Raw genomic sequence first — 19,305 nt, forward strand, 5'->3', positions numbered from 1 at the left:
TTGGACATGACTGAAAACCAACTGAACATCATGATTCTTGATGATGATAAAGCTGATTAACATGAAAGCAGTTTATTTTTGCTTAGTCAATTTTCATTGTTCATTCAAGCATACTATTTCATGTTTGTTTGTTTTTTGTTTTTTGACTCCAGCATTTGAACCTCAAAGTTTCTGTGCTGCTTTGGTCTTTTTATCAGTAGTGCTTAGAAGTCCTCTATTTCATTAAAGATTCATTTCCCCCATATAGCTTTATGCATTTTTTTACTGGGTAAGTATATATGATTGTAAACCTATAGCCTTTACTTTCTGGAATACCATATTCCAAGTTCTCTCCACCTTTACAGTGGTAGCTGCTAAATTATATGTGATCCAAATTGTATTTCTTTGATAATTGGATTCTTTCTTTCTGATCACTTGCAATATTTTTTTCTTTGACCTGGAAGCTTTGGATTTTGGCTATAATGTTATGTTCCTAGGAGCTTTCATTTGAATTTCTTTCAGGAGGGGACCTGTGGATTCTTTTTTCCTTCCCTTTGGCATCTGGTTCTAGGAGATTTGGGTAGTTTCTTTTTAGATTTAGATTTCTTAAAATAGAATGTTTAGAGTCATTTTTTTGTCATGGCATTCAGATAATCCAATAATTCTTAAGTTGTTTTGCCTAACTCTGTTTTCCAGGTCAATTATTTTTACTATAAAATCTTATGCTTCTTTTTTCCAGCTTTTTGACTTTGATTTAAAATTTGTTTATTGTCTCATGGACTCATTGGCTCCTATCTGATCTATTTGAAATTTCAAAAAGTTTGTTCCTTGGGCAAAGTTTTATACTTCTTGTGCTAACTATGCTAATTCCCTTTCTAATTTTTCTTCCACAGCTCTCATTTCTTTTCCAAGATTTTCCCTTCAATTGCTCTTTTTCCATTTATAAAACCCAGAACTTCCCCCTTCCCTTCCAGTTGCTTGGCTTCCCTCTCCCATTTTAAAATATTTTTTACTGTTTGGGATCTCCCAACCTGTGATAATGGCAGAATCAATTAAGTATTTTTAAGAAGAGAGGTATCAATAAAATGTCATACTTTTTGGGTTTTTTTATACATAATTATTTACTAATGATGAGTTCCAAGTAAAAAAAAATAATTAGATAAAAATCAATGAAATGTGAGACAACTGAAATGTGTTTGGCATCCATATCTCTGCATTTTAAAAATTAATCATTCCTATAAGATCAGACGTCAAATGAGGATGCCCAATACCAACAAAATCATTTAATATTGTATTAGAAATTCTAACAAAAGCACTGAGAAGGAAAAGAAATTGAAGAAATCAGAATGGACAAAGAGGTAATAAAACAATTTCTTTTCACAGATGGCGTGGTTGCCATATAAGAAAAATCCTAGAAATTCAACCGAAAATTATATGAAACTATCAATAGTTTTAGCAATGTAGTAGGATATAAAATAAAGCTCTATAAATCATAAGCATTTCTACATAGCACCATCAAAATCTTACAAGAAGAGATAGTAAGAGAAAACCCACTTAAAATAACCACAGACAGAATAAAATACCTAGGAGTATATATACCTGCCAAAATGGTTTCATATAAACCTTATATTCCATAACAATACAACCAATTAGATCATGTTATAATTGATTTAGATTTAGAATCATTGAGGAGAAGGCCTTCATTATATAGAGAGGTTGCTTTGACACTACATTTTAATTTAATTCAATGACTAAAATCTTTTAACATTCAAGTCATTCCCTCTAATGAACAATCAGAATTTGTTGTCCAGGTTATCCTGTTCACTTTTTCTCTTATAAGATCATAGTGAATGCTTATTCTAACCATCTGGATTTGCCTTTTCCTCTTTGCATTATGTCATAAAGGTTTTTCTGTATTTCTTTGTGCTTTTCATTCTTAAATGCTTCCCCCCGCCATTTCTCCTCTTGAAACCATAATTGCCAATTAACTAGAAGGGCCAGAGACAAGGTTTACAAGTAAAACAGAAGTATGAGGTGTTCAGTATAGGGGCTAAGGGTTATTTGCTTTTGTAGGCCTCTTACCCATCCATATGTATGCATATTATCCATTCTCTCTACTTAATATCATTTCCACTTGATTTATCAACTCTGACCTATGTTACTGCAAAGAAGTACCTATCTACATTATAGTCACAATATTTAACACAGTAAATGTTTTATCTGTCTCTTTCTTTTTCTCTATCATCTCTTTCTCTCTCTCTCTGCCTACCTATATAATCAATCCCTCACTTTTCTCTCTTAAAAATACTTAAGGTCTTGAAAGAATTGGTGTGCTTTGGAAGAGCCTACTAAATAGTAATTCTTCTTGCAAGACTAAGGCCAGAAAGTTAATTTCATGATTCATGGAGTGCTTCATAAGACTTCTAGGGTCATTGTCTATAGACTCAACACATCAAAGAAATGCAAGTTTAACTCATATTGAGGAAGGTAATAGTCCTTGTCATACTTATTCTGGTCAAAGACTTAAAGGTTTAGAAGTGGCAATATATCTGAAGTATGGTGTTCAGTTCTGGGCACTCATTTTTGAAGAGATTTACAAGGTAGAATGTGTTTAGAAGACAGTTGAGATGAACTTAAGGATATATAGTTGTTTAGCTATCTCCTGCAGCAAATGTTTCCCTCTGTCATCCCTACTCTCTCACTAATCTTTAATCTCAACCTATCTACTGGCTGCTGTCTACAAATATGCCTTTGTTTCTTCTATCTTCAAAAAACTCTCACTTGATCTATCCATTCATCCCTACAAACTACTGACTGGCCTATCAGGAGAACCTTTTGTGACTAACTCCTTGGTAAGGACATTTACAACAGTTGCTACCACTTCCTCTCTTCTCATTCTCTTCTTAATTCTCGATAGTCCAGCTTTTGACTTCATCATTAAACTGAATTTACTCTCTTCAAAGTTACCGGTAATCTCTTAATTGCTTTATTCACTCCTCATCCTTGACTTCTCTTCAGTCTTTGGCATTGTGAATTACTCCTTTATATTCTTTTCTAAGTTTTTGGGACACTATTCTCTCCTGCTTTTCCTACTCTCTATCTGGCCATCCCTTTCTCAGTCTCTTTTGCTAGATCCTCATCCAGGTTATGCCCACTAATCATGAGTGTCCCACAGGGTTCTCTCTTGGATCTTCTTCTCTTCTTCCTCTGTGTAATTTAACTTGGTGCTTTCATCAGCTCCCATCAATTCAGTTTTCCTTTCTGTTGATAATTCTCAAATCTACCTATCCAGCTCTAACCTTCAACTGCCTTTGAGAAATTTCAAACTGAATGCCCAATAGACATCTTAAACTAAACAACATGCCCCAAATTATACATTATCATAATCTTTCCTCCTTTTAAACTTCCATATTACTGTTGAAGGAACCACCATCTTCCTAGTTTCTTAGGCTCACAAACCCGAGTCATTCTTGAATCCTCACTATCTTTCATTGCCCATATCCAGTCTATTCTCAAGGCTTATTGATTTTACCTACATAACATATGGCTTTAAGTATGGTTATGGCCTAGGTGACAATAGGCTATGAGCTTGCAAAGGAGGGATGGCAAATATTTAACAATGGCTTTCTGGGGGGTTGGGGGAGATGTGTGCAGAACCTACTTAAATTTTTTTATGATTAGGATTTTTGTTACACTGTTGAGTTCCAATTTATTAATTTATTTCCTTCTCTCCTTCCCAAACCCATATTAGAAAAGGACAACATTTATTATAGCTATATATGTGAAACCCTACAATAAATACATACTTCCATCAGTTCTTTCTCTGGAGGTGGATAGCATCTTCTTTCATAAGTCCTTTGAGGTTGATTTGAATAATCATTACTCAAAACATCTTGGTCATTCACAGCTACCCTTCAAAAAGTATTGCTGTCACTGTACTAAACAACTTTTTCTTGGTTCTGCTCATTTCACTCTTCATTATTTAAATGCAAGTCAGGATTTAAAAAAAAATCAACCTGTTCATTTCTTTTATAGCACAATAGTATTCCATTACCATCATATACCACAACTTATTCTGCCCTTCCCCAATTGATGGGCATCTCCTCACTTTTCAGTTCTTTGCTACCGCAGCAATAGTTTAGAACATAAAGGTTCGTTAATGAAGGAATTACAGGAATGTCTAGGGCCATATTTGAACCCAGGATCTCCTAATATGGCCCTAGACATTTTCTAGCTGTGTGATCCTAGGCAAATCATTAAATTCCAATTGCCTGGCCCTTACCATTCATTCCTCTGCCTTGGAACTGATCAATTCTAAGGTAGCAGATAAGATTTCAAAAACTAAAATAAAAAATAACATATAGGTTCTTTCCCCTGATGATCTTGAAAAACAGATCTAATAGCAGTATTGTTAGGTAAAGGGTGTACAGTTTGATAACTCTTTGGGCATAATTCTGAATTACTCTCCAAAATGGTTAGATCAATCCACAATTCCACCAACAATATATTAGAGTCCCAATTTTTTCGCATCCTCTCCAACATCTGTCAATTCCCCCACTACTTCAGCCAATCTTATGGGTGTATTTTTAAATTACCCTTATCTAATAAAAAATTATTTAGAGGGGGCAGTTGGGTAGCTCAGTGGATTGAGAGCCAGGTGATAAGAGGTCCTAGGTTCAAATTTGACCTCAGACACTTTCCAGCTGTGTGACCCTGGGCAAGTCACTTGACCCCCATTGCCTAGTCCTTACCACTCTTCTGCCTTGGAACCACACACAGCATTGATTCCAAGACAGAAGGTAAAGGCTCAAAAAAAAATTATCTAGAGCATTTTAATGCCTATAGACCTATTTTTAAGTTTAATTTACACTACTAATATTTTCTTCATTACTTTCTTAAATCTAGACAATGAATAAAATCATAAAACAAGCCCCTACCTGCATTTGTAGTATTTACTGGTATCTGAAGTATAAACAAATCTTACACTGAAAATTTACGAGTTCTAAGCCTGCCTGAAAAGACTACCTGCCTGGCACAAATACTTGTTGTTTATCCTTCATTTTCAAAGGAGACCAATGAAATCAAGGGGTGATGTTTTGACTTGTGTATTTGGATTTGTGAAGTAGAGTTGCACAAAGTCATCAGCCTCACTTTCTCTTCCAGAGACAGACAAACCTGACAACTAGTGTTGTCCTCGGAGGATGAAGTGGATGACCTTGGCTTCTTTGATGTCTGACCAAGCTCTAAGCACTCCAAAGTCTGCTTTAGCCAGCCTGCCTAGATAATTTTACACATACTACAGCTTCTTGGAGCCAGAGGTGAAAGAGATGAATAACAGATGGACAATAAAGGTGGATGAGCAGCTGTGAACACTAGAGGGGATAGTCCTCCTTTAACACCCCATAAATCCCAATAAATGCTTATTGATAGACTTTTGAAGTCCCAACTCTAAGAATCTACTATGCTAGATATTCTGGGGTTTCTTTGGGACATATTTCTTATCCTTTTTTTCTTCATTCAATCCCTTTTCTTCTCCTTCCACTCTTAGACCGAGAATAGAGACGCCTCAATCTCCGCTTTGGCAACTCCCCAAAGCGCTGACAAATTTCTCAAATTGGGATTAGACCTTCCCCTTCGCCCCATCCCGCAGGCGTACAAAAAAGTCTCTTTCTCATCCCGCCCGGGAAAAGATCAACGCCCACCTCACAGGCGCCCACAAACTTCTCTTCCTTCTCCAGACTGGCAGCAAATCAGCCCCTGACCCTAGCGCCTGCGCGCAGAGAGCCCATTGAAGTAGTTTGGCCCCAATCAAGTGTCGTACATCCTAGGAAAGTGGAATTGTGGGAGATCATGGCGGCGGCCTTAGTCGCCCGGAGTCCTAGGTTCCTGACAATGTCACGTAAGTGTCACCCTCGGTTGAAGTAGGGTTTCCAGGCTGCGGTGCTTCGACCCGCGTACCTTTCGCTTTGCGGTTGAGGCATAGCCCCAGAACTGAGCCTCGCCGTGTTCGGGCCGCCCTTCCCTCCTCTGGCTGCCTTGACCCAGTTCTTCCTCTCATCCGCAGGCCGCCCGACTCTGGTCCTGGGGCCGAGGGAGAGAACGGGAGGAGAGGACGGATCAGGAGGGGAAGAAAGAGGAGTGGAGAGTGACTGACCTTGTCTTTCCTCTGCCCCCCAATCCGTTATCTCTTAAGTTGTATACGAAGTCCGGCACTCAAGGCCATTCCTGGTCTGCCCCACTTTACTTCATGCTCTTTATCTTCACTCCCTTGGCATTCTAGAGCTCCAGCCGTTCTTTCCTATAGTTCTACCTTCCTATAGAAATAGAACCATCAGCTCCAGTTCCCTCTTTTGACAGATGAGAAAACTGAGACCCAGAGAGAAGTGACTTGCCCAAGGTCATTCAGATAGGAAACAGTAAAGCCAGGGATTGAGTCCAGTTCTTCTGACTCTATATCCTTCTGACTCTATATCTTCGAAATTCTATAGTGATACTGAGTTTTTAGAGCTGGATATTTTTCTTCCCACAGGTCCTTTACTTGCTTTCTGTGATTAGGAATGTTAGAAAGAGCAATTGAGAGAGTATTAGTTTAGAGGTTTTCCCTCCCTCTAAATGAGCCTTCCCAAATTTTCTTAGGCACTTTGTCTTGATCTTACCTTTGCTCCAATCACACTCTACCTTATATTCAAATTTGTTTTTAGCTTTTTTCCTTAAACCCTTGCCTTCAGTCTTAGAATTTAACTTAAGACATTTAGAATCAATAGTGAATATCTGTTACAGGACAAGAGATCGGTAACAGCTAGGCAATGTGGATTAAGTGTCTCAAGTCAAATTTGAATCCAATACCTCTCATCTCTAGACTTCACTTTCTATCCATTGAACCACCTAGTTGCACTCATTCTACTTATTTGTGCACATTCCATCCCCTGTAGATCATCAATTTCTTCAAGGCAGGAAGAATCCTTTAATTTTTGTATTCCCAGAGATTTGAACACAGAAGGGGAAAGAAGGTAAGATCAGCTCGGACTTGGATTCCTCCCCAAATTCTTGAACATGCTATTTAAGAGATAGTTTATGACCATTTAGAAATGAGAGCCTTGATCACTAGAAGTCAGTGTGGTTTCACCAAGAAATTAATTGTTCCAGATTTACCTCCTTTCCCTTTATTGACAGTTAGATTAAGTAATTCTATAGATGGTTCCTTAACATTATTCTTAATTGTTCATTTCCCCATATCTAACCACTTGCTAAATCTTGCTGTTTCTACCTTCACATCATCTGACCTCTTCTCTCTTATACTATTTCTACCTTGATTCAGGTCATCATCATCTCTTACCTTGATTATTGCAAAGACCCCCTAATTGATTGTTCTTTCTATTTCAGTCCATCTTCCACATTGCTCTCAAACTAATTTTTTATTAAGTAGATACCTGGCCACATCACTCCCTAGCTCAGTCAACTCCACTGCATTCCTGTTACTTATAAAATCAAATAAAAATGCCTCTTTTTGGTTTTTAAAGGCCTTCCCTGCCTTCCCCTAAACTGCTTTTCCTGCCTTATTATACATGATGCTTCCCTACCTGTTTCTCAAACATAACATTACATCCTAGTCAAAATGTTTTGGTACCATTCCTGAAATGCACACTTACCTCATCTCCATTTTGTAGAACCCTTCTCCCTTCAAAATCCAAGCTTTTACTTCATGAACCCTTTCCTGATTCTCTGACTGCTAGGTTGTTTTACTAAGCTTTTTGTTTACTTTCTATTAACTATTTTGTATTTATGTTCTTTTTATATATATTCTATGTACATTTATATCCACGGTTGAAAACCCTTTCAGAAAAGAGATTGTTTTATGGTATCCCCAACTCCTAGCACAAGGCTTGGCTCAAACATAATAAGTGCTTAGTAAATATTTGTTGATTGATTTCCCCAGCTGCCATTCTTCTCTATATTGTTATTTTGTTTTTACTTGTATTTATCCTCTTTATTCAGTCAATACCTCAATAAAGGCAAACTCCATTTGCTTAGGACTTGTTTCATCTTCTGTCTTTGTTCCTTAATTCCTTAGAACAAATTTAACTCCTTTCTTTAAGGTAGGTGGTACAGTAGCTAGAGTGCTGAGCCTGGATTCTTGAAGATCTGAGGTCAAATCCAACTTAGAAACTTTCTAGCTTTGTGCCCCTGGGAAAGTCACTTGGTCTCTGTTTGCTTCAGTTTCCTCAGCTGTAAAATGAGAATAATAATAGCACCTGGCACAGAGCAAGCATTATACAAATGTTAGCTTTTATTATTATTTCTTAGCACAGTACTTGGCACATATTAGACACTCAGTAAATGCTTGTTGACAGAAAGGTTAGAGACTAGAGATGGGGTGTCATATGTGAGGAACACCAAGAGGCCAATGTGGCTGATCTGTAGAGTGTCAGAAAGGTGTAGTGGAGAATAATTTATAACTGATCTGAAGAGTTAGGTTGTGATTGTGTTTAAATATTAAACAAGGGAGTTTCTGTTTTATCCTAGAGGCAGTAGGAAAGGGTTCTATTGGTGTTTATTGAGTAGGGAAAATACATGGTCAGATCTATACAAATTTAGGAAGATCATTTGGCAGCTGTATGGAGGACAGATTAGAGAGGGGAGAGACTTGAAGCAAAGACCAGTTAGGACATAATCAAGTAGTCCAATCAAGAGGTCATAAGCATCAATAACTAATGTACTAGCCACATAAGTAGAGGAGTATTCAGATATGAGAGATGTTGAGATAGAAAGGACAAGATTTGGCAATTCTAGATGAAGGTGACAGACTGTTGGACAGACTATTGAAGACACAAACCTGGTGATTGAAATGATGACGCTACCCCTTCACAGAAGTAGAATAGTTTGGAAGAGAAATGGATTTTTAGGGAAAGATAATGAACTATTTTGGATGGATAGAGTTTGTTACCTATATAACATGAGTCAGAAAATGTTCAGTCAGCACTGGTAAACTGGATATGTATATCCTGGGGCTCTGCATAAAGTTTATTATTAAATCCCAGCTGATGAAGCCTCTTAAGTATCAGAAGTAAAAGAAAAGAGAGCCAAGTATAGAACTTTTGGTGTATGTGCACAATTAGGATACAAGAATGATATACCAGCAAAAGGATCTTAGAGCATTCAGACAGAAGGTGTTGTCATATCCTGGAGAAAAGATGTTGGTCAACAGTGGCACAGAGAGGTCATAAAGAATTTGACATTTCAGAGATCATTAGTAACTATGGAAAAAGCAGTTTTAGTTGTATGGTAAGGTTACAACGTTTGATTGCAACATGGTGAAAAGTGAGAGAAAATGAAGGTAAGGAAGAGATAGGTTTTTTAAGAGTTTGACTTGAATTGATGAGAGCTGATGAAATCACCAAATTAAATAATATAGAGGGAGAAGAGAAAATGACCTAGAAGAGAACCCTTGGGACACTCATGTCTAGTGGATATAACCTAGATGAAGATCCAGTACAGGAGACTGAGAGGGAATAGTTAGAGAGGTAGGAGGAGGACCAGGAGAGAGTAATGTCCCCAAAATCTAGAGTGATCAATAATGTCAAAGGCTGAAGAGAGATCAAGAAGGTTGAGGGGGTGGGGTGGGCAGCTGGGTAGCTCGCTGGATTGAGAGCCAGACCTAGAGACGGGAGGTCCTAGGTTCAAATCTGGCCTCAGACACTTCACAGTTGTGTGACCTTGGACAAGTCACTTAACCCCCATTGCCTAGCTCTTACCACTCTTCTGCCTTGGAGCCAATACACAGCATTGATTCCAAGACGGAAGGTAAGGATTTAAAAAAAAAAGGTTGAGGTCTGTGAAAATATGGAATAAAAATTGTTAATAGGACATTGATATCCCATATAAGTGGTAGGAAGAATAAAGAATCATGCCTGTCTATGGCAAAAATGGGAATACAGGAGGATGTTATTGGAGGTTGAGTAGTTTAGTTATCACATTGATGGCCCATCAACATAAAGATAGAGAATGATGGAAAAAGATGATTTGGAGACCAAGCTATTTAGAACATTGGGAAACTGACTGAATATGGTAGATGGAAACAATAGAGATACGGAACAAGCATGGGAGTGGGATTTCATTGTTTTCTTTAATGAGTTCAGACTACTTAACAAAACTGTACTTTCCTAAAGCGGAGGCCATGTCTAATAGCTCTTGGTATTGAGTCCCCAGCTTGTACTTTACTGTTATTAATAAGTCCATTGTGTATTGGGAGCTTGGGGGTAGTCTATCCAGGACCTATGGGGGGAGTCTTTGTTTACATATTCTTTCCCATGTTAACTTTTGGCTTATTTTTGTATACTTTCTTGTCATGTTTAAGGAACTGGCACAACTGCTATAGCCACATCTCTGTTTCTGGCCCAGTCTCACCGCCAACTTCATCATGCTGTTATACCTCATGGGAAAGGTGGACGGTCCTCAGTCAGTGGGATCGTGGCTACTGTATTTGGAGCAACAGGATTCTTGGGTCGATATGTCGTCAATCACCTTGGTAAGCTAGTCTGAGCATATAGTCTCTTAAGATGTTCATCTGCCATTTAATGGTATTAGCTTTTGTAAAATTCTGAACCCTGTCCATATTGCCTTTACTGCAGAAATGTTATGCATTATTTCTGTGTTGCACTTAGAGAATTCTATTTGTTTATGAAATTCATTATTTATTAACAGTAAGGGATGGTAGATGAAAGAATGGACAATGAAGCAAAATTATGGAATGTTTTTCTTTATAGTCTATGATATGCCAACAGTATTTATTGAAAAAGTGTTCTTAATATAGGCATGGTAGTAGAATTTCACTGTTGCTCCATCTACCTAACCTATGTGCCTCTAGTTAAAGGGTATCATACTTCCAATTTGGGAATTTGAAACCAGGGGCTGGTGAGCATCCTTAGTGAAGGATAGAATGGTGATAAAGTATACAAAATAAAAAATATTCTTGAAGTCAGGTTGGATTGAACCAGTTCCCACCCTCTCTGGGAGAGTCAACATGGTTGCAGGGAATCTGAGATGAGAAAATTTTTAATAGCTATTTCCCAGTTTACTCTTCCCAATAGACACCAAAGATTTCCCTGCTTATGCTCAGAGCTATGTAGTTTGATATTTTGCTCTTCATTTCAGCCTGTCTCTTCTGCCTTTTTAGGGCGCATGGGATCACAGGTGATTGTCCCCTATCGGTGTGAACCTTATGATTTCACATATCTTCGACCTATGGGTGACCTTGGCCAGATTATTTTTCTGGTAAGAACATAATACATATCACAAACATGAGGTATTCCAAAGGCTGAGTGAAAAGATAGGGCAGTGCTTCCCCAGCCAAGATCAGAGAGCAAAGACAACACCTAAACCAAGGGAAGAAGCTCACTCAGTTTCTAGGCTAACTTTCTTTCTTTCTTTTTTTTTTTATGGCACAGTCATTTCTTGATATACCTTGTTCCCCATTAACCCTGCCTTTTAATAAAGAAATGCAGCTCAGCCAAAGAGACTGATAGGTTGTCTGAAGTGGGTATGCAACATTCTGTCCTTTGACCCTCTCTACCTCTACTAACAGAAGGGAAATATATTTCGCCAGTTATTTTTAAGGACCAAAATTGGTTAATTAACTTGTGTTCAGCCATTTTTTAATGTGGTTTTAGTTATATTACAGAGACCATTGTGTATATTATTCTTTTGGTTCTCCTTTCTTTGCCCTTTATCAGTTCCTACAAGTCTTTCTTGCTTCTCGAAATTATTTATTTTTGTCATTTTTTTTTGGTGTAATATTTCATTATACTCAAGTCATGATTTGTTAGATTTTTCACAGTTGGTGGTTTCCACATCCACTCTGATTCCTGTTTTTTTGCTGCCAGAGTAGCTGCTGCTGCTGCAGATATATGCCTTTTTCAACCTATTCCTCTTTGGATTTTATCCGCATGTAAGAGGATTATAGAGAAGTAAACAAAATTAAGACCTGAGTCTTCTAGAGCATTAGTATTTGTTAAAAGTCTCCGGTGTGTTTTACCCTATGATTATATGATAAAGATCCCTGGAAACTAAGCCCATCATATTCAATAAGCCTTCCAAAAATGCTATTTTTTTTTTTTGCAGATACAGTAATAAGCAGCTGAACAGATTCCAAAGTGTGGTAATGCTGTTTTGTATATGACTGTGTGCAATGGTTTGTTATCTGATCTGATGCTGCTCTTAACAGGAATGGAATTCCAAGGACAAAAGTTCTATCCAGAGGGCACTGGAGCATAGCAATGTTGTCATCAATCTTGTAGGACGAGACTGGGAAACTAGGTAAGTGCTTTGGATTTAAGGTCAGCTCCTTCCTTCCCCCTCCCCCCCTTTCCCCCCAAAGGGTTTCCTTGACTAATACAGGATGGGGGTTTGTCTATCAGAGTATATATTTTGAGCACTGGTCCTCTGCCTGGCACCATGCTGAACTGGTAAGAGAAACAAAAGAATTTTAAGATAATCTGGGATGTTGTAGTTATAGGGATAAAACACATAAGACAATTTCCAAACAACACATATTAAAGTATAATATATATTTTGTTAGATGGGTTGTTAACAATACATTAAATGCAAAATTGCATGGGAAGGAGTGAGATTGTAAACACTAATCTTTCCTTAATCCTTTTTTCTGACTTACTGCTAATTATTGTAGCAGTTTTATATAGACTTCTTTGTTCTTAGAGACCTTATGGCCCTTTTTGGAGGGATAGTAATGTCAGCTATCTATATCTTTAGGCTGTTGTGAAGGATAACACTTTTGTTTTTGAATGTGTGAGAAACTCAGATTTACAATAACAATATCATAGATAAGATGATGTTCTGACATGCTTTGAGGCTTCAAGATTTTCTGGGAAACTTCTGCAATCCCCTTTCCTTCAGTTGCCAGAGGAAGCAGCATATTTTGGTAGCAACAACAACAACAACAAAAAGTGTTCAGAGAAAGGCTCTTCTCTTCTCTGAATGACCAGAACTTTAACTTTGAGTATTCATGATTTGATTTTTGCTTCATTTTTTGACCAAAGACACTCTTAAGTCCTGGGAAATAAAGTCCTTTGTCTTAAGTCTTGCCTTAGTATTTATTAAGGGCCTAGTGTATTTTACCCTATGATTACATGATAAAGACTCAATGTATCAGGGAGACTTGGGGACATGGTGTTATAGTTAACTCTTGAATAATTAGGCAGTCATGGATAATCCAAAAATTATCTTTATTTGGCTTTAGAACATATTTGTCAACTTAATATTTGGATGTGAAAATTCTAGGAGTTCACATCAGACAAATAATGGAGGTTTACTGCAAAGACCTGTTCATTTTTCCCATCTTGATCACTACTCTGTAATCCATTTCATGCTGGGGAAAGAGTGTTCTTTTTCAGAATATTTAGGGCCAAGAGGAAGGTTTCAGAAATCAGGATTATGGAGATGGAATAATTTTGAGAGTCAATGGTGAGTTCCAGAGTGTGGCTGAAGTAGATTGGAGATAGAAGATAGATTTGTCAGATTGCTTATGTGGTTGGGAGAAATGGTGGGAAAGAATAGGGAAAAGGAAGGGTAGGAAGGTTGCTTGGGGGTGGTGGGGAATCCTCCCCACCTGCCTGATGGTAGGGAAGTTGATCAGGCTTTCTTTTATTCTAGGCTAGGGAATTATAAATCAAATAAAAACTAGACTCAATAGAAAGTCAGGTAGATTTATTTGGGATTTTAGGAAAGGGAAGGTTTGGGAAAGTATAGGAAAGTTTGATCTCTGGCAGCTATGCAGGGACCAAAACTCTCCACCTGGGTGGGGAAGTGGGGAGTTTGGGGGAGGCACCAAAATCTGCACTTCTCTCTTCTTTTATTCTCTCTGACACCTCCCACAAAGGAAGTGGGATGTGTCTTAGGCAGTAGAGAGTCCTGGGAAATGTAGTCTCCCAGGGTTTAGATCCATTTCAAAAAGCTCAGTTATCAGCACATTTGGAGATATTGAAGAGGATTAAAAGAAAACTGAGCAAGAAACTAAAACCATTGAGGGAAGTAGGAGAGTTGTATGGTATGGTGGAAGGAGTAGTGAGGGCAAGAGTAATGGCTTTTCTAGGAAATGTTTCAAGGAACCAGGTTTTAGTTAAAGCAAAAAGATAAAAGGAGGAAGAAGGAGAAGCAGTTAAAGTGGCGGGCGCGGGAGTGGGGTTGGAGCCAGGGCTGAGGTGACTCCCCTCAGCAGATCATGCCCAGGGGTGCCTGTGGCAGCGGCTGCGGAGGGAGGGGGTGTGACTGGGCAGTGCTGGCACGAGGGACGATGCCATTTCCAGTTACAACCCAGGGATCACAACAAACACAACCGCCACAGAAGCATTATGGCATTACCTCTCCCATCAGTTTAGCAGCCCCCAAAGAGACAGACTGCATACTCGCATAGAAACTAATTGAAACCCTAAAGCCCTTTGGGGTTTTTGAAGAGGAAGAGGAACTGCAGTGCAGGATTTTAATTTTGGGAAAATAACCTGGTAAAAGAATGGATACGGGAAATCAGTGAAAGCAAGAATCTTCCATAGTCTGTAATTGAAAATGTTGGAGGAAAAATTTTTACATTTGGATCCTACAGATTAGGAGTTCATACAAAAAGGTGCTGATATTGATGCATTGTGTTTTGCACCAAGACATGTTGACCGCAGTGACTTTTTCACCTCATTCTATGAAAAATTGAAGTTACAGGAAGAAGGAAAAGATTTGAGAGCTATTGAAGAGGCATTTGTACCAGTTATCAAGCTATGTTTTGATGGTATTGAGATTGATATTTTGTTTGCAAGATTAGCACTGCAGACTATTCCTGAAAATTTGGACCTTCGTGATGACAGTCTACTAAAAAATTTAGATATTAGATGCATAAGAAATCTTTATGGTTGCAGGGTAACCGATGAAATTTTACATCTAGTATCAAACATTGACAACTTCAGGTTAACTCTGAGAGCTTTCAAACTTTGGGCCAAACGCCACAACATCTATTCCAATATATTAGGTTTCCTCAGTGGTGTTCCCTAGTAGCAAGAACTTGCCAGCTTTATCCAAATGCAATAGCATCAACTCTTGAACATAAATTTTTCTTGGTATTTTCTAAATGGGAATGGCCAAATCCAGTGCTATTGAAACAACCTGAAGAATGCAATTTTAATTTGCCTGTGTGGGACCCAAGGGTAAACCCCAGTGATAGGTACCATCTTATTCCTATAATTACACCAGCATACCCATAACAGAATTCTACATACAATGTGTTCATTTCTACATGGAATGTCATGGTTGAGGAGTATAATAAACAAGGTCTTGCTATCACAGATGAAATTTTGCTGAGTAAGGCAGAGTGGTCCAAACTTTTTGAAGCTCCCAACTACTTTCAAAAGTACAAGCATTATATTGTACTTTTAGCAAGTGCACCAACAGAAAAGCAGTGACTAGAATGGGTGGGCTTGATGGAATCAAAAATCCGAATCCTGGTTGGAAATTTGGAGAAGAATGAATTTATTACACTGGCTCATGTGAATCCTCAGTCATTTCCAGCACCAAAAGAAAATCCTGACAAGGAAGAATTTCATACCATGTGGGTAATTGGATTAGTGTTTGAAAAAACAGAAAACCTTGAAAACCTCAGTGTTGACCTTACATATGACATTCAGTCTTTTACAGATACAGTTTATAGGCAAGCAATAAACAGCAAGATGTTTGAGATGGATATGAAAATTGCTGCAATGCATGTAAAAAGAAGACAACTTCATCAACTCCTACCTAATCACGTGCTTCAGAAAAAGAAAAAGCATTCATCAGAAGTTCAATTGACAGCTCTAAATGTCAGCAGTCTAGATTTGTCTATGGATAGTGACAACAGCATGTCTGTGCCTTCTCCTACCAGTGCTATGAAGACCAGTCCATTGAATAGTTCTGGCAGCTCGCAGGGCAGAAACAATCCTGCTCCAGCTGTAACAGCAGCATCTTTGACCAACATCCAGGCAACTGAGGTTTCTGTGCCACAAATAAATTCCAGTGAAAGCTCAAGGGGTACTTCAAGTGAAAGCATTCCTCAAACTGCCACTCAGCCAGCCATTTCTCCACCACCAAAGCCTACAGTCTCCAGAGTTGTTTCCTCAACATGTCTGGTAAACCAACCACCAAGACCTTCAGGAAACACAGCAACAAAAGTTCCTAATCCTATAGTAGGAGTCAAAAGGACGTCTTCACCTCATAAAGAAGAGAGTCCCAAGAAAACCAAAACAGAGGAGGATGAGACAAGTGAAGATGTCAACTGTCTTGATTTGATTGAACATGATAAACGGGAAACTAAGAAAAAACATCCAGTACAGACCTTCAGATATCCCTGCTCTCTCTGTAAATCCTATTCCTGTTATCAAGAATTCAATAAAACTGAGATTGAACTGGTAAAAACAACCTCAGGGGTCCATAAACAATATCTGCCAACTCAGCCTGTTATCTTCTAATACTAAAAAGGAGAATGGAGGGTGCAAGACTAGACAGGACTGAAAATGGATTTAGGTTTATTTGGTGAACCTCCCTTACAGCACTTGATCGGAAGTCCAGGTTAGTATGTGAAGCCAGGAGTACTATTAGTAATGTGTTAGCAACAGTTGCATTAACTATTTCAAAGGATTACTGCCTTTAAAAGAAAAAAAAAAAGAGGAAAAAACTTCAAGTTATATTTGTATCCATATTTAACATCTGATTGGATTTCTGTTTGATACATTGTTTGAAAAATTTGTAATTCAAACTCATAAGAATTCCTTATATTGATGATGCACTTTTATGTATTTTTTATTAGAAAGTAGAACTAATTTTAGATCTTGAGTTTGATGCATTTTTATTTTTTCCTGAAGTTCCTTCATCATTATTCCATAAATTGGATAACATTGTATAGTGGTTATACTATTGTACTTGAGACAAATGATAAGGGTACATCTAGTTCAGTCCCATTGAAGTAGCCATAACCCTTAAAAATGAAATGTTAAATCTTTGGAGTATGTGATATATTAAAAGAATAATTGGGAAATAGTTGGTTTTGAATGGGACACGATTAAGAAGTAGTATATTGGTTTTATTTATAAAGTTTTATAGTGCATACAAATCAGCGATCAAACAAGCAACTCCTTTTTTCCTTTGAGCTAACAAAGTTCTGTTCTTCTCTATCCTTTAATCTTTTCTCTTTTATTCCCTTTTTTCAGTTTGTATGCACACAATAGGGACAATTTCATAAAAAATATTAATGCCAGTATTTTCTTAAGCCATGATGTAAAATAAACCACCCTGTGGCCACATGGCACAAAACACCAAATTTTGGTCTTATATGCTTCAAACTTTTGGGTGACTAAGTGGTGCCTGTAAAGCATAACATCTCTTGGGATGGCCATTTGATCATTAATATAAAAAGTTTTGTATGTACACTCCATAGATTTCCTGCTGCAGCCAAGTAAAACATTTCAAATTTTGAACATAAAGGCAAAGCTATTTTCTCCAAGAATTTAAAAACTAATTTTTAGTTTTAGATGGCTCATCAAAAATTTGTCAATAAATTTTAGATAGAAAAAAAGCATACTTTAAAAAATCACTTCTAGCAAGTACTTGACATCTAGTCAGCTCTCTTTACTCCTTTTTGTTTTATTCTTCAGTCCTATCAAAAAGAATTAGGAGCTTCTTTCTTTAAAAGGAATTTTTAAATCCTTCCTGATTGCAACAGAATTACCAGTATTTAGAAAATGTGAGGGATACCAGATATAGATAGCAAACTTTAACTTAAGTTACTTTTTCTTAATCTGGGGGGTGGGGAGCAAAACCAACAAAAACCTTCCCATATTTTCTGATTAGCATGTTTTATGAATCCCCCATTGTGCTCCATCTTATTACATGTGCATTTTTCATGTTAAACTGCAGTTACTTACACTCTTCCACTGTCCTTCTAAATTAATTTTATAAAGTTGGAATGTAGTTTCTTTTTCCCCTTAGGCTATGCAGTAATTGAGGCTTTCTTTTCACCATTTCTTTAAGATGTCTAGTATACAATATTTCTATTTCCCTTATCTCCTGCCCTGTGCAGCCACCTTGCCCTCCCTTTCTACCACCTATGAAAAGATGATTATACTAACAGTTGAAGCATACAAGGTGTCTGTGTATTTTGTGTAGCTATGGAGTTTAGATCGAAATTGCCAGGCACAAATTTAGTCTTGTCATTTTGTTTACACATTGGGGAAAATAAAATTCAGTTTATTAAATGTTTCCTGTAACTGCACCCAAGTTTTTCCAAGCAGGAAACTTGGAATTTTTCTGTTTAGTGACTTTTTAATTCTAGTTTTCATAATCTGGAGATCAGACTGTTGCTTTTGCATGATGTACGTAGTGTCTCATGGCTGGAATTTGCTTTGTTTTATAGTATCAATACTCCTTGTATTTTTCAAGAGCTATTTTGTAAACAGATGATGTATTTCTCCATTGAAAACACAATAAAAATCAGCACAATCCCCCCCACCAAAAAAAAAAAAGATAAAAGGAACACTTGAAGAACAGATTAAGGAAAGGGTTACTGGTATGTGTATATGAAGAAGAGGTCTGGGTAGGCTTGGGGAGGAGGGGTGGAGTCGAGATGAATAGGGATGGGAGGAAGCAGAGGGAGAGTTTTGTACTTAGATTGGTAACTAAGTATAACAGATAATTGATTAGAGAGAAAAGATATTAGGTAAAGTAGAGGTACTGGTTAGTGACAGGACTAGAGAAATACAAAGAGAAGAATTTAATTAATGGATTTATAGAATTTGTCCCATGGTTCTATTTGGAATGTTGATAAGCTTCAATCCTCCTTAAACTGGGCCTCCAAGAATTCTGGATGATCTGCTGGCCAGTTCAGAGAGTCTTTGCTTAATTTATATATTGAGGAAAGGTAAACAAATGAAAGAGTCTTGCAGGATTATTTTAGTGCTTGTTTTGAATGCTTCTGCTAGGTTTTCAGGTTTTTCTCACCCCACTCTATCCTTTCTAAATAGTTTCTGGCATTCAAGGATTAGGATGGACAACCTTATAACACAGTAGATGAATGAATTGATGATTATAGTGTCATTGACCTTATAAAACACACTAAGGATGTGGCAGGACCCAGGTAGAGAAAAAAGTAGATGACAGGGATTTCTTTACTCTCCTTTTTGGAGTTTCCTCTGTATTTCCTCTTGCTTGACTAACCAATTTGTCTATTAAAAGCTATAAACATTGCTGTGAAAATCAAAGTCCGAGGTAGACATAAGTTGTTTTTTATGATGATGATGATGATGATAA

General features: G+C 37.6%; 2 protein-coding genes and 1 pseudogene across 4 annotated transcripts in view; 2 read left to right on the top strand and 1 right to left on the bottom strand.

Annotated features, from left to right (window-relative positions):
- Positions 1-6,290, bottom strand: part of AKAP3 (A-kinase anchoring protein 3) — a 33,846-nt gene extending 27,556 nt beyond the window's left edge. The window contains exon 1 of one of the 2 annotated variants that reach the window (XM_056799135.1): positions 6,134-6,290. The gene's annotated coding sequence lies outside the window, so the exon portion shown is untranslated. The remainder of the gene's footprint in view (positions 1-6,133) is intronic. The other variant, XM_007503744.3, reaches the window with a different exon arrangement.
- Positions 5,723-19,305, top strand: part of NDUFA9 (NADH:ubiquinone oxidoreductase subunit A9) — a 29,045-nt gene continuing 15,462 nt past the window's right edge. For both annotated transcript variants that reach the window (XM_001372214.5, XM_007503747.3), the window contains exons 1-4: positions 5,723-5,878; positions 10,334-10,504; positions 11,153-11,250; positions 12,200-12,291. In XM_001372214.5, coding sequence (XP_001372251.3) covers positions 5,830-5,878; positions 10,334-10,504; positions 11,153-11,250; positions 12,200-12,291 — 410 coding nt within the window. In that variant the 5' untranslated portion in view covers positions 5,723-5,829. The remainder of the gene's footprint in view (positions 5,879-10,333; positions 10,505-11,152; positions 11,251-12,199; positions 12,292-19,305) is intronic.
- LOC103092785 (poly(A) polymerase alpha-like) lies at positions 12,300-16,649 on the top strand (annotated as a pseudogene).

This window comes from Monodelphis domestica, chromosome 5 (assembly GCF_027887165.1).
Source record: "Monodelphis domestica isolate mMonDom1 chromosome 5, mMonDom1.pri, whole genome shotgun sequence".
Lineage (NCBI taxonomy): Eukaryota > Metazoa > Chordata > Mammalia > Didelphimorphia > Didelphidae > Monodelphis > Monodelphis domestica.